The sequence below is a fragment of the Sinocyclocheilus anshuiensis genome, unplaced genomic scaffold (genome assembly GCF_001515605.1).
Source record: "Sinocyclocheilus anshuiensis isolate Anshui unplaced genomic scaffold, SAMN03320099.WGS_v1.1 scaffold1024, whole genome shotgun sequence".
Taxonomy (NCBI): domain Eukaryota; kingdom Metazoa; phylum Chordata; class Actinopteri; order Cypriniformes; family Cyprinidae; genus Sinocyclocheilus; species Sinocyclocheilus anshuiensis.
In genome coordinates, this window is record NW_015552843.1 from 1,213,301 (window position 1) to 1,227,917 (window position 14,617).

At 36.4% G+C, this 14,617-nt stretch overlaps 1 protein-coding gene across 2 annotated transcripts in view; it reads left to right on the forward strand.

The window, feature by feature from the left end:
- The window catches only part of uckl1a (uridine-cytidine kinase 1-like 1a), a 27,530-nt gene continuing 12,913 nt past the window's right edge, over positions 1–14,617 (forward strand). Inside the window, exons 1-16 of one of the 2 annotated variants that reach the window (XM_016459828.1) lie at positions 1–428; positions 3,271–3,455; positions 3,780–3,886; positions 4,661–4,831; positions 4,982–5,053; positions 5,867–6,056; positions 6,142–6,203; positions 7,007–7,023; positions 7,354–7,452; positions 7,676–7,769; positions 8,547–8,609; positions 8,737–8,859; positions 9,187–9,294; positions 9,445–9,601; positions 10,981–11,069; positions 13,622–14,048. In XM_016459828.1, the coding sequence (XP_016315314.1) occupies positions 328–428; positions 3,271–3,455; positions 3,780–3,886; positions 4,661–4,831; positions 4,982–5,053; positions 5,867–6,056; positions 6,142–6,203; positions 7,007–7,023; positions 7,354–7,452; positions 7,676–7,769; positions 8,547–8,609; positions 8,737–8,859; positions 9,187–9,294; positions 9,445–9,601; positions 10,981–11,069; positions 13,622–13,726 (1,743 nt within the window). In that variant the 5' untranslated portion in view covers positions 1–327 and the 3' untranslated portion in view covers positions 13,727–14,048. Of the gene's footprint in view, positions 429–3,270; positions 3,456–3,779; positions 3,887–4,660; positions 4,832–4,981; positions 5,054–5,866; positions 6,057–6,141; positions 6,204–7,006; positions 7,024–7,353; positions 7,453–7,675; positions 7,770–8,546; positions 8,610–8,736; positions 8,860–9,186; positions 9,295–9,444; positions 9,602–10,980; positions 11,070–13,621; positions 14,049–14,617 lie in introns of those variants that run through there. The other variant, XM_016459829.1, reaches the window with a different exon arrangement.

Here is a 14,617-nt window from a genome sequence, read left to right on the forward strand (position 1 = left end):
ACTGCGAGCGAGTTTCCAGACACAAAGAAAAGTCGTTTTTCTATTTATTAAAAGGTTTCTCAAATACAGTAGTCAGTGGTCGGCTAACGATCGGCTAAACCTCAAGGATTACTCTGATAAAACAAAGGCAGATCCCAGTGTTTATCTACAGATCTGGTGCTTTCTTAGGGAAGGCGTGTGTTTTTCCCAGTGCGTTCAGAGTGCTATGATGTCTGCCCTCTCTGTGACCCAGGCTTTGTGCTTCAGCTGTGATTATTAGCTGGTTTATCTGTCTTGGGCCGTGTGAGAATGTGATCCTTCGATGAGAATGTGACCTTTATTGCTCATATGGAAGACAGCCGTCAGACTATTTTAGCTGATATGAGCACGCTGCCCGGATACACAGGGGCCAGGATATCAGGCTGCTGGGCACTCCGTACAGATGGAGGGTAAGTTATTAAATGCACTGTTTAGTATTTAAAAGGTTAATTAAATGCCGCTTTATCCACTCGTTTGAGTATAATCTGAACAGAGTGACATATGCAATTAAAGAGTAAATCATTCAAATGGCTTAAAGTGCTGCAGCTGCTGTTTCCTCTAAACTTTTCGCTTTAGTTTATCGGGTTTATAGTCTAGATTTTGAGTCTGCTTTTTTATTTCAGGGACCTATACATTTTTAAGACGTTATGTCTTTTGGCTATTACCATAATATTAGCAGCACCTTTCTCGTTTGCTCTGTGTTGTTGAGCTGTTTTGAATGTGCTGTGACTGGTGGCCTGATTTAGTCACTCACTCATGTTAATACAAAGACAGTGAGAGACAGACGGGTTGTGTATGACACTAACGTGATGCAGGGGAAAAGATCTCTTGGCTGCTGTTTTAAACCTCTTAAATGATTTCAGTTGGATTTTAATGATTGAAAGCTTGTTCGTTTCAGTTTTAGGTTGAATCAGTTGATCATGTACAAGAGAATAGCTTAAACATTCATTCACACACACGCCCACCATTGTTATTTTAATAATATTTGCTGTATATACTATTATAGTGTTTCTACATTTGTATTAATTTTTAAAGTTTTAGTAATTTGCCTTGTCATTTATGTGCTTCGTCATTTATATTGGATTTTGTTTTTATATTTAGCTTTCATTTAGTTTTATTTTGGTTTTAGTTGTATTCATTTTAGTACTTAACGTATTTCATTTAATTTGTGAAGGCAACATTTCTAATATGTGTAATATTCAATTTTATTTCAGCCTTATTTCAGTTAATAACAAAGATTGGTAAGACTTTACTTAAAGCCTTTATGTATAATGCATTATAAAAATAGTTTTAATGCATTAATTATGCCTTGTAATGCACCTTATAATGCATTGTACAATGTCATGAATAATTGTAACCACAGTTAATATACATTATAACACTTATAAATTCTTTGTTACACTATGCATTTTAAATTTGGTTATAATTTTTTACGACAAGATATAATGTATTGCAAAGCGTATTATGAGTAATTATAATGCATTTTACCCTTTAATGACACTTTATAATGCATTATACATAAAGGCTTTCAGTAAAGTGTTTCCAAAAAGATTTTTAATAGTTTTGGTTTTACTTTTTGTTAAGCATATCAATGACACCTGCTACTCACTGCCAGTTCATTTTGTAAGGCATTAACAATTGCATTTGTCATTTATATCCTATAAACATCAAATAAGTTATCAAATATATGTTCATAATTATAATAAACTAGACAAAAAGAACACTAAATAATTACTTTGTTTCTTGCACTTTGGATTTTGATAAAAGCAACTCATTTAGTTCTGTGGTACATGCTTTGTTGCTGATTTTTTAGTTTGTTTTAGTATTTGTTTTGCATGAAACGTTATGGAAAAAAAGTCAAGTGTGTAATTTACGTAGCACTAGTGGCACCAAAAAGAACAGCAAAAATAACTGTTGTCGGTAAGGTTTCCCAGACACTCCACCTGTATTTCATTGGTTGGACATGCAGATTGCCCCACCCCAAATGCATCTCATTGGTGGAGCTGCTGTTGCTATGTTGGGTGGGTCAGACAGAGAACTGGGGCACGTTCAAGCTCAAACCGGTGTGCACCGTTTTGCGACGGTTTCCGGTTTGAATGACATGTTTCCTGGAAACGGTGTGCAACGGGGTTTGAGATGCGGTTTCTCTTGTTTGGTGGGTGTGTCAAACATGTCAGCCCAATCAGCAGCAACATGTATATAAACCACGCGGTATTAAAGAGACAGCTCGCACAATGTAATTAACATCCAAATAAATTCACAAGAGCAAGTATATTGTTTGCACATGTTTATTTACATTAAAGGCAAAATAACTGAAATAATAAGGGCAAGTATAGATCTGGAACTTCTTTAAGTCTGTCTAAATATCATTTGGTAATTGCAATGTCTTCTATTGTGTGCTAAATACTGATTAATGTTACATAAAAATACTGTACATATTTATATATTTTGCTATTGTATTATGGAGTGACACTTTCATAAACTTTTCTATACCCCTCTGATTATATAATGGTAAATATTACAATATCATAGCACAACAACAGTGATCAGCAATAATGATAAGCCTAATACTCACAATAAAAATAATAAGGTCATATAGATCATAACACAGTCTTGGAGGTAAGAAGTGGATTATCCTTCACCTGAAATGTTTGTCTTTTCATCCTGAAATGCGAGGCAAATGTTGGATCACAATAATTAGGAACCACAGTTTCCACAAATCCCTTCATTTGATTGGGATGTTCTCTTTTATTCTCTAGGACAAGGGCAGTGACTGTACCATCGAGCGTATTTTTTGCAGTATTAAACACGTATTTGTACCGATTTCATCAGGCTCCGAAAATTCTTCAAAAATAACACAAATAATGGCCTTCTCAGCTGCCATAGTTGCAACTCTTGCGTCATTAGAACAGGGTGTTCAACGCATCACTGTTTCCGTTTAAAAAACGTTTTGCACCGTTTTTGTCGGGCTGAACGCAGCCCTGATTTGATAGAAACGGTGTTCACACTTTTTGGGAAAATCAACTTACATGTGTCTTGGTAACACTTTACAATAAGGTACCATTATTTAATGTTAACTAACTGCATCAACTAACAATGAGTAATACATTTAGCTCAGGTCCATTAAATAATATTAACAGATACAACATTTGATTTGAATAGTGTATTTAAATATATTGAAATTAAGATGAACCAAGATTAGTAAAAACTTAAACTAAACTAAGATTAAAACAGTTCTCTTTTTTGTTCCAGTGGAAGTGGTGAAGACTCTCTGGACAGACTCCTCCTTGCGGTCAGCACCTCTCACAGGAAAAGCAGCACTCTGGGTAAAACAGAACCTCCACTGCTCCGCACCGGCACACGTACCATCTACACAGCCGGCAGACCGCCCTGGTACAATGAACATGGAGCCCAGTTTAAAGAGGCCTTTGTTATTGGTCGATAACGAGTCGATGGAAACATACTGAATTCATGCTGAACAGAAAAATATTTACTACACAGAGGTATCACAATAGCCGTAGATCACTGACAAGCTACACAAAATCATGTTCAAAATCGCAGGCGATTCATTGCCGATTTTGAATGCGATTTTGTGTAGCTTGTCAGTGATCTAGGCTCTGTGTAGTAAATGCCACTACATCTGAACGCACATGCTGGAGATTTACTACTAATCACAGAACCGGCTTTACTTACGAGATGAGCATGAAAATCGCATCCGATTTTTTGCACAGCCCTAGAATGAAGTAATCCTGTTATTACAGGTCTGTGTGGTGGCAGTGCCTCTGGAAAAACTACTGTAGCCAATAAAATCATTGAAGCTTTGGATGTTCCTTGGGTGGTTTTGCTGTCTATGGACTCATTCTATAAGGTGAGATGTTTGTGAGTGTTTGTATCGAGTGTGAGATCTGAATGAGTGATTGGTCCACCGTGTGAAGTTAACCTGTTAAGTCAAGTGCTTCTGAAAATCTTTGTAATCCTTCTCCTTCTTTCTTCATCTCTTTTGATGTTTGTACCAACACGTAACCACACAAACAAACTTTTGATAATACTCATAATGTGTATCATGTGTATCTTTAAATAGTATTAATGGTTGTGCTATGAAGAACCAGTCAGAAACTACACTTCTGTATTTGTGCTGATCTACTAAAAAGAACTGGATCTTAAGATCTTGAGTTTGTTAGGAATCGGACTGCCTTAGCTCTATACTGGATGGTTTTGAGTCCCCACAAAGAATCTAAGACTCATTAATTCAGGATTCTGGCTAAACTGGTTGTGCTGTATGTTTTTTATTCACTAAAAGTAACTGGCTCTTTAGAGTACAGTAAACAGTCTGTTTACAGTAAACAGTCCTCCATAAAATGTGCTGCACACATCTGGATATTTGGGTTAAACTGTTCTGGAACAAAAATTGAAATCGCATCATATGACCCCTTTAATTTTATGTAGCTCTTAACATGTTTTCGCTAATCCTAATATATTACCAACAGCCCCAGATGCCATGGTTTATGTGATCAGAATATAATAGCATCCCTTGCATTGCTGTTAAAGCACATATGGTGGTAGGGCAGGATCGTGATCTTTCCCGTGTCTGTGTCGCCCTCCACCAGTGATCAAACATGCAACCTTTGTTACCCATCTGCAGGTTCTGTCTCCAGAGGAACAAGCTCTGGCTGTCCGTAACGACTATAACTTTGACCATCCTGGAGCTTTCGACTTTGAGCTGCTTGTGACCACGCTGCGGAAACTTAAACAGGGAAAAAGTGTAAAAATCCCAGTCTATGATTTCACTACACATGGATGCCAGAAAGACTGGGTGAGTGTGTGTGGCAGATGTTTCACATATTTTCCAGAAGTATATTAAAAATATATACCACAGAAACAGTCATAATTTATAATAGTGATGGCTTGGAAAAGATTTCAGTTTGTTTGATGGTCTTTGCGTTTTCATTTCATACTCTTTCAGAAAAATGTTTATGGTGCCAGTGTCATTATCTTTGAAGGCATCTTGTCCTTTGCAGACAAAGAGCTCTTGCAGGTATGATCAGATGTTTCGGTTTAGTAAATACAGATAAAAATTCAAAGCAAAGAAAGTGATAAAAATATTTTGGTGATGAAGTAAGGGAGATGTTGAAGGACCATTATCACAAATCCATCTTAATAACATTGCATGAAATCAAAATTTGTCTTTTGTGGCTTTTAGCCCATATCGAATAGAATAGGAATAGGATCTATATGCTAATGTGCTCCTAGAAGTTGACAAAATCAGTGCATTTAAAGTACAGTTTTTCCATTTAGTTTATATTGATTACTAAAGTAATTACTAATATTGATTACTTAATTTTTGATCTTGGTTTGAGTGTAAAAATATCTCCGTCACTATATCCTACAGCTGAAAGCATAATATTTGTGACCCTGGACCACAAAACCAGTCATAAGGGTCAATTTTTCGAAAATGTCTGAAAGCTGAATAAATAAGCTTTCCATTGATGTATGGTTTGTTAGGATAGGACAATATTTGGCCGAGATACAGCTATTTGAAAATCTGGAATCTAAGGGTGCAAAAAAATCTAAATATTGAGAAAATCGCCTTTAAAGTTGTCCAAATGAAGTTCTTAGCAATGCATATTACTAATCAAAAATTAAGTTTTAATATATTTACAGTAGGAAATTTACAAAATATCTTCATGGAACATGATCTTTACTTAATATCCTAATGATTTTTGGCATAAAAGAAAAATCTATAATTTTGACTCCTATAATGTATTTTTGGCTATTACTACAAATATACCCCAGCGACTTAAGACTGGTTTTGTGGTCCAGGGTCACGTTTCTTCTTCTTTTTTTGCAGCTGATGGACATGAAGATTTTTGTTGATACAGATTCAGATATCCGGCTGGTATGGCGGCTGAGGAGGGACATCACAGAGAGAGGCCGGGACATTGAGGGGGTCATTAAACAATATAACAAATTTGTAAAACCAGCCTTCGAGGAGTACATCGAACCCACCATGAGACTTGCAGACATTGTAGTGCCACGTGGTGAGTTCAACACACATGCATTGGTGCAGTGAATAATTGCAGTTTGCAGATGTTACCATTATTTATTTCTCTCCTTCACACACAGGTGGAGGTAACATGGTGGCCATTGACCTGATTGTTCAGCATGTTCACAGCCAGCTAGAAAAGGTGAGTGAAAAAGGACATTATGATAGTGTCCTGTGAACTAATCTTATCCATTCTTCCAGACCAGGAGAAGTTATTTGCTTATTTTTTGTGGTCACATTGGTAGTCTGCCCTAGACAAGACAGGTCAAATGAAAAAAAAAACTTAAAAACCTCTTTTTAACAGCTTAGTTCATTATGTAAACCTGAGATGGGTTTTTTTCTCCCAGTATCATCTCCAAAATTTTAGGGGAATGTGGCATCAGGGTTGCCAGGTCACCAAAACAAACTAGCTCATTGACCAATCAAAAATAGCCCAATAGCTCTTTTCCAATTTTCAAAACTCAAAATATGCCACTCCCATACCTAAAATAAATATTTTACAGTCACTGTTATGTGTTATACACAATTTCAACTTAAAAAATCACTTTATAGTTGTAATCATAAACTGTTTGTTTTCATAAAGGAGCTCAAAATGCCTTGCCTCACAAAACTCATTTAGCACTTTATCAATGTTAGAATATACAATAGGTAAAATATTACAAAACCAGCATTCCAGTCAAATACAATTTATTAAACATGCCAAACTCTGTATGGCATGTTGAATAGACTTAAAGATTCTTCTTCAGCTTCAGCTTTCTTCACATTTCCACACAAAACAAACGCAAACGGCGCCCTCTGCCTGTAAATTTAGGAAAAATTAGGTAAACAATTGTCCTCCTGGTACAAGACAGATGACTTCTCTCACACTCTCAGCCTCATTCTTTCTCTTTCATTGTTTTTCACTGATCTTTCACCTCTGTTCTATTGCATGCATTCTCTCGGCAGCGTGAGATTAGTGTCAGGTTGAGAAGTTTTCCTCTTTCTCACACACACCCTCATACATAAACACACATTTACGGTCTGTAAAAAAATTAGTTTTTAAAATATAGAAATATTCTCTGGAGTAAAAAGCATCACAACTAGCCCTCACCCAGCTATAGCACTATAACCCATAACTATGTTTTCAAATGTAGGCCCACTGCCCACATGGATCCCTTTAGTGACAGTGTTAGAAATGTCATTGACTGGTGTACAAGCGGCTTTCATTTGTATTTGAATCGTCTTTTTCTTTTTGACGGTGCGGATTTACCTTATGTCTCTGCTCTTTCATATGCACACACACACACACACAGGGCGCTCCTGACCATGGCCCATCAGTCTCAGCCACTTCCTCAGACTCTCAGTGTGTTGGAAAGCACACCACAGGTCCGCGGTCTCCACACCATCATCAGGTGAGTGTCATATGAATCAGTTCTCTGAAGCACATCAAAAGAAATCCTACTTTTTAAATGTTAATGCTCATTGTTGAAATGTGTTTTGGAATCCATTCATCTGTTCCGTCTGCCATTCAGAATTCCTCACATGTGTGAATCAGGCTAATGACTCACTGGCCTGCTTTACCCTATTCTCTGCGTCTTTTATGTACTCCTCCTCAATTTTTCTGTTTGTTTTTAGGAACAAAGACACCAGCCGTGACGAGTTCATCTTCTACTCAAGGAGACTGATGCGGTTGCTTATTGAACATACGCTGTCTTTCTTGCCCTCCAAGGTGTGTGGGTGTTTTTCTGTGTGTATGTGTGCCACTCAGTGTCTTTTTTTGCCAAAGTTTGATATTATTGTGCGATCAAACCTGAATTTGAGATTTAAACTATAACTAAGGCTTAAGTAAAATTTTAATGGAATGAATTACATGAGCTGTCGGTTACTAATCAAATAAATCGCTAATAATCACACATATAGCAATGAAAATAAGTATATATGCCAGTTAATTAATCAAATGAGGAACAATTAGTCACACATATATGAATAAAATGTAATTTGAATTAATTACATTAAATGGCAGTTAATTAATCAAATTAATTTCTAATAATCACATATATCAATAAAAACTTGAATTGAATTAATTATGCCTGTTGATTAATCAAACGAATAGCAACAATTACACAGACTACAGTATGCAACTACACATTTTTAATTAATCAAACTAATTGCAATGAATAACACTTATATGATTATAAAATTTAATGGAATCAATTACAGTAAATGCCAGCTAATTAATCAGCATACAAGTCAGTTGGCACATTTAATCGCCTTATTTTTCATTATTTATAATTAATCATAGTAAATTTGCCTGTTACTTTGAAAGTACTTTTTAAAATAAATATTATAAATAAATGGTTCACTGTAAGTATTAATGTAAATATGACTGCCTTAATATAAATATTTTGATGACCTTTTGTCATCCCTTTTAAGGAATACAGAGTGAAGCATTTTCTTCTCAGCTTTACTGTATGTATCATCACACAAATATCCATCCTTTTTACAGGCCTGTTTCGTCCAGACACTACAAGGCCAAGAGTATGAGAGTCGCAGATTTAGTGGCAAAGGGGTAAATTTGTGTGTCTGTTCATTTTCAGTATTTAAAGATTCATTTCCACTATTAGGAATATTTTTCATCAAGTATTTGATTGAAATCATATTGGTTTTGAAGCAGCACCTGTCCTTCTGTCACCTAGATCACAGGTGTGTCCGTTCTTCGGGCCGGGGAGACCATGGAACCTGCTCTGAGAGCCGTGTGCAAAGACGTCCGTATTGGCAAGATTCTGATCCAGACTAATCTAGATTCAGGAGAACCAGAGGTAACACAGGCCTCAAATCACTGCACACAATATCAGTAACAGATTGAAAATGCAATGAAGCCTTCTTGCTTGTCTTAGCTACTGTAAGAAAGATCTTACTACTAAATCCCAGTTTGACTAATTCTAGCAACTTTCTAGATAAAAAAAAAATGTATCTGTTATTTTCTCGGCTCTTCTCAAACCCTATATGTCCGTTTTGCCTGTTGGTCTCTGTCTCCATGGTAACAGAGATCTCCTGACTCCTCAGTTTCATTTTTTTTGGTGGCTGTGGTTCCCTTTTTCCTCACTTCGTTTCCGTGGTAACTAAGACTCCCCCCCTCCATTTAGCTGCACTACCTGCGACTGCCCAGAGACATCAGTGAGGACCATGTGATATTGATGGACAGCACCGTTTCCACAGGAGCGGCAGCCATGATGGCAGTGAGAGTGTTGCTGGTATGTGGCTATCGACCTCGTTCATTCCACAGTGTACAAACAAACAGTACAAACCCTGAATGGCTGTACCTAATAAAGTAATTAGGTGCCACAATTCATTGTGAAAATGATACATTTGTTGAATGTGAGTGTATGTATATGTATATACAGGACCATGACGTCCAGGAAGACAAGGTTGTGTTGGTGTCTCTGCTGATGGCGGAGTTGGGTGTTCACTCAGTGGCTTACGCCTTCCCTCGTGTCAAAATCATCACCACTGCTGTGGACAAGAGTCTAGATGACCTCCTTCATGTCATTCCAGGCATAGGTGAGTTTTTCTGACATAGATAAACTACCATTCAAAAATTTGTGGCCAGTAAGTTTTAGGGGTTTTTTTAAATAAAGAATTGAATACTTTTATTCAGCAAGGATATAAAAATGGAAATAAATACATTCACAATTTATTGTAAATTTCAAATAAATTTGGTTCTTTTGAACTGTTTTCAACATTGATAATAAAAAGAAATGTTTATTGAGCAGCAAATTAGATTCATTTCTGAAGGATCACGTGACATTGAAGAAAATTCAGCTTTGTTATTACAGAGATAACTTACATTTTAAAATATATTAAATAGAAACTGTTATTTTAAATGGTAATAATATTCCACAGTATTTTTGTTTTACTGTGTTTTTGATCAAATAAATTCAGCATGTGTAAGCATAAGATATGTCTTTCAAAAACATTTACAACATTTACATTCGTTAACACAAACGAACAATGAAAAATACTTCTAAAGTCTTTATTAATCTTAATTAATAATGCTATGTTAAAGGGTTAGTTCACCCAAAAATGAAAATTCTGTCATTAATTACTCACCCTCATGTCGTTCCAAACACGTAAGACCTTCGTTAATCTTCGGAACACAAATTAAGATATTTTTAATGAAATCCTACAGCTTTCTGACCCTCTGTAGACAGCAACGCAACTACCACATTCAAGGTCCAGAAACGTAGAAAGCACGCACATACGTCGTGGTATTCTCCAAAATGGCGCTAGGGTGACACGAAGGAGAAGAATTTTTGAATAAAGTTATTTTAGTTTTTTTGCGCACAAAAAGTATTTTTTAAGCTTCATAAAATTTTTGAACCACTGATTTCACATGGACTATTTTGTCGATGTTCTTGGTACATTTCTGGACCTTAATCGTGGTAGGACCCTTGCTGTCTATGGAGGGTCAGAAAGCTCTCGGATTTCATTAAAAATATCTTAATTTGTGTTCCGAAGATGAATGAAGGTCTTACGGGTTTGGAACGACATGAGGGTGAGTAATTAATGACAGAATTTTCATTTTTGAGTGAACTATCCCTTAAATTTCAGCATTTACTAATACATTATTAAAAGTTATATATGTTCATATTTAATGGACTCATATATTTAATGAGTTAATATAAACTAACAATTAACAGTTGTATTTTATTAACTAATGTTAACAAAGATTAATAAATATGTAATCAAATGTATTGCTCATTGTTAGTTAATGTTAGTAAATGCATAAACTAATGTTAACTAATAGGACCTTATTGTCAAATACCAAAACGTCTTACTGACCCTAAATCTTTAAATGGTAGTGTATATAAATATAAGAAAGAAACAAACCCTACACTATGTACTGAAATCTTGTGGGTGTGTATTTGCTGTCATTGAAGGAGACTTTGGTGATCGTTACTTTGGGACAGATGGGTCTTCATCATGGAGTGATGAAGAGCAGCAAGAACCACATAGCTGCTCATCAGAGGTTTGACCCGTTGTTCAAGCAATTCAGGCAGCTGTGAATTGCGAGGATCAACACTTACTGTAATTTCATTAAACCAGCCAGGAACAAAAATAAATTAGCTAGCACACTCATGGAGGTGCAGTATTTTGCAGCACTTCATTTTATGACCGTATGTTTGTGATAGGATCTAAAACAGTAAACTGTTTTAGCAGTAAACATATAAGTTACATTTGATATTTTATCCTGGAGTATGGTTTGTTCCTTAAACACTATAGTTCAAAACGTTCTTGAGGCAGCTCGGAGAGAGCAGGTTGGAGGAGTTTTTTTCCCCACATGTACTGCTGCAGCATTAACACCAGGGGGCAGTACTTCACTCCTCCTATCTCATTGTGATTTTGCAGGTTCAGTAAGGACATTTAAAATCCAACTATGGAACTCAAATGCATTTGGGGAAAATGTGTTGTTCACTCAAGAGTTTAAAGACAATTGAGCTAAAATGTTTCTACAATCTTAATAAAACATCAGAAGAAGACCTTGACCTAGCCATGACCTTAGTAGCTAAATAGAATAGTGACTAGAGTAAACTTGAGGTGTTTTTGTTGAGAAACCCTGAGAGGAAACAATTGCACATATACTAGATACCTCTGGGTGAAGTTGAAGGGGTCTTCACTAAGAGGAACTGAAAACATTTCTATTGCAATGGAATAATGAACGATCAAGTACAGGAAAATTGTAGAGATAGTTAGAAGTTATTTTTTTGTTAAGTTGTTACAAGGAAAAAGCCATAGAAGGTTAGAAAAGATAGATGTGACATCTGTTTCAACAAAATGGAGGAAACTTGGCATAAACAAGTCCTTTTAAAGCTCAGACTGTTTTACCAAATTAGGCAACTGGAAACAAAGGGCAGCTGTCAAAGAATTAACCTTGAATGTTTGGCTGAAATTAACCAGACATCATCAATCTCTTAATTTAACATTTTACAGATATGACTTATTTAGCTTGATGGAGGAGACATTTTTAAAGGCCAGAATCTGACCAGGGACAAAAAATATACATATATATTTTCCAGTAAACCCACAGCTATGAAGTAGTTCCAGGTCTGTCGACTGCACAACAGTTCAGTATCACTTCGCTAAACTATTTCATCTATTATCTATTAACTATTTATTGTGGTAATTTGCAGTTCATGTCAAAATGTTGTTGGTAGATAGCTGTATTCTGTAGGTTTGACTCGTGTACGATAATTTTCGGACAAATATGATAAGTTTTGATAATTCACACGATCGTTTAAAGGGTTAGTTCACCTAAAAATGAAAATTAGCCCATTATTTACTCACCCTCAAGCCATCCTAGGTGTATATGACTTTCTTCTTTCAGACGAATTCAGTTGGAGTTAAATTAAAAATTGTCCTTGCTCTTCCAAGCTTTATAATGGCAGTGAATGGGTGATTTTTGTCAACAGTCCAAAAGAAGCCAAATAAAGCGCATCCATCCATAATAAAACGTGCCTCATATGGCTTCGGGGGTGAATAAAGGCCTCCTGTAGTAAATCGATGCGTTTTTGTAACAAAAATATCCATATTTAAAACGTTATAAACACTTTTCTGTCACTGCCAGTAACTGTCATATGCGCATTCACAATTGAACGCAGTTCCATCGGTTGGCGTAAGACGTATGCGTCGCGCATGCGCCAGTGAGAGATGACGAACAGAGAAGCACACAGGAGAGCACAAAACAAAACGCCAGTCACAAATTAGAAGCACAAAATGAGGATCTGTAAAGAAAAATGTCGGAGGATTTCGATATAAGCCAAGAGGAGACCAAGAAAGGAATCTTTGCTTCCTTTGCTCCTGTAAACAAACATTGGTTCTCACAAGACTAGCATGCTCACACCAGCACATACGCTACGCATACGTCCTACGTCGGCTTCCGTGTACGACAGTTACCGGAAGTAAAAGAAAACTGTTTATAACGTTTTAAATATGTATATTTTTCTTACAAAACTGCACTGATTCGCTACAGGAGGCCTTTATTCACCCCCCGGAGCCGTGTGAGGCACGTTTTATTATGGATGGATGCGCTTTATTTGGCTTCTTTTGGACTGTTGACAAAAATCACCTATTCACTGACATTATAAAGCTTGAAAGAGCCAGGACGTTTTTTAGTTTAACTCCAATTGGATTCGTCTGATTCTGAAAGAAGAAAGTCATATACACCTAGGATGGCTTGAGGGTGAGTAAATGATGGGCTAATTTTCATTTTTGGGTGAACTAAAATGAACAAAAACCTGACTTGTTTTTTAATAATTCAGTGGCATGTCGACAAATAATTTCCTGATATATTTGTAAATATCTGGCATAATATAAGTTACAATGCCTTTTTTATGGTTTAATGTTAAAGACAAACAGCACTTGATTCTTATTGATGGGGCTCTGGGAGTACATAAGACAAAAAAGTTTGGAAAATGTAACCTCTTCTCCACATTTTGAAATGGCAGAACAATACATAGTATGTGAAAATAACCTAATGTACCATTCCCCAAAAAATGTAATAATGTGAATACTTTTTTTCAGGCACTGTACAAAGCTGACATTGCAGACTCCTATAGAGACTGCGTTGCACTCTCACTAGGTTGCTACAACATGCAGACCCTTTCTCCAGTGTTGCTGGAGCTTTGAAACATGGGTGACATCTTGACTTAGCAGAGCTCTTCATACATTCTGGATTCGCCTAGACAGCAAACTGGTCTGCGACTGCAGCCTCAAGGTTAACCTGTTACTATGGAAACAAGTCAGCCAATAAAAAAACAGCAGACGGTTGCCATGTTGACTGCACCCTTTTTGTTTTAAGGATGACCTATTTTTTTTTCCAGAGCAAGTCAGATGCAAGCTTGTGACACTCTCACACCTAAACACACAGGGACACAGTAAGAGAGTTAGGAAAGCAGGTTACACTTTTACAAACACGAGTTCATATGTTCTGGTAGAGGATTTGAATTAAATTAAAAAAAATCCTATGACCTCCTCCATCTGTTTGTAATGTAATCTTACTGTGAAATGCGATGAGATTTTGCCTCAATGGAGGGGAATTCTTAAATACCATACCATGACAGTGAGGCAGTTGTCATAGGAACAGCATGTACCACAGTGAAAGGCTGATGTGACTGCAGCTTCAATGGCTAATTAGGGTAAACAAAGAACTTTAATGCAATCCCTCATCTACCTGAGCGTATAAACTAATCAAAGCCAGTTTAATCAGAGCCTAATCATATCCAGATTTAGAATGAGAAATGTCCTCTGGAATATTTGCTGAACCTTTTGCATTGATGCCTACAGACATCACAAAATGCAAATCTAACACAGGGGCACATCTGTTTCTTTTCTAAGTCAGTAAGTCGGAGGAGCAAGACTTGCCTATGCGAGATCTCACGTCTGTGAACATCTTTGTTGCTGTAAAAATCCATTGTTCTTTTTAAATAACCGTATTAATACTGAACTAAGAAATATTTAATTCAGGTTTAGTTCCTCTTTTGCCATTTATTTGTCCCCAGAGACAGAAATATTTACTGT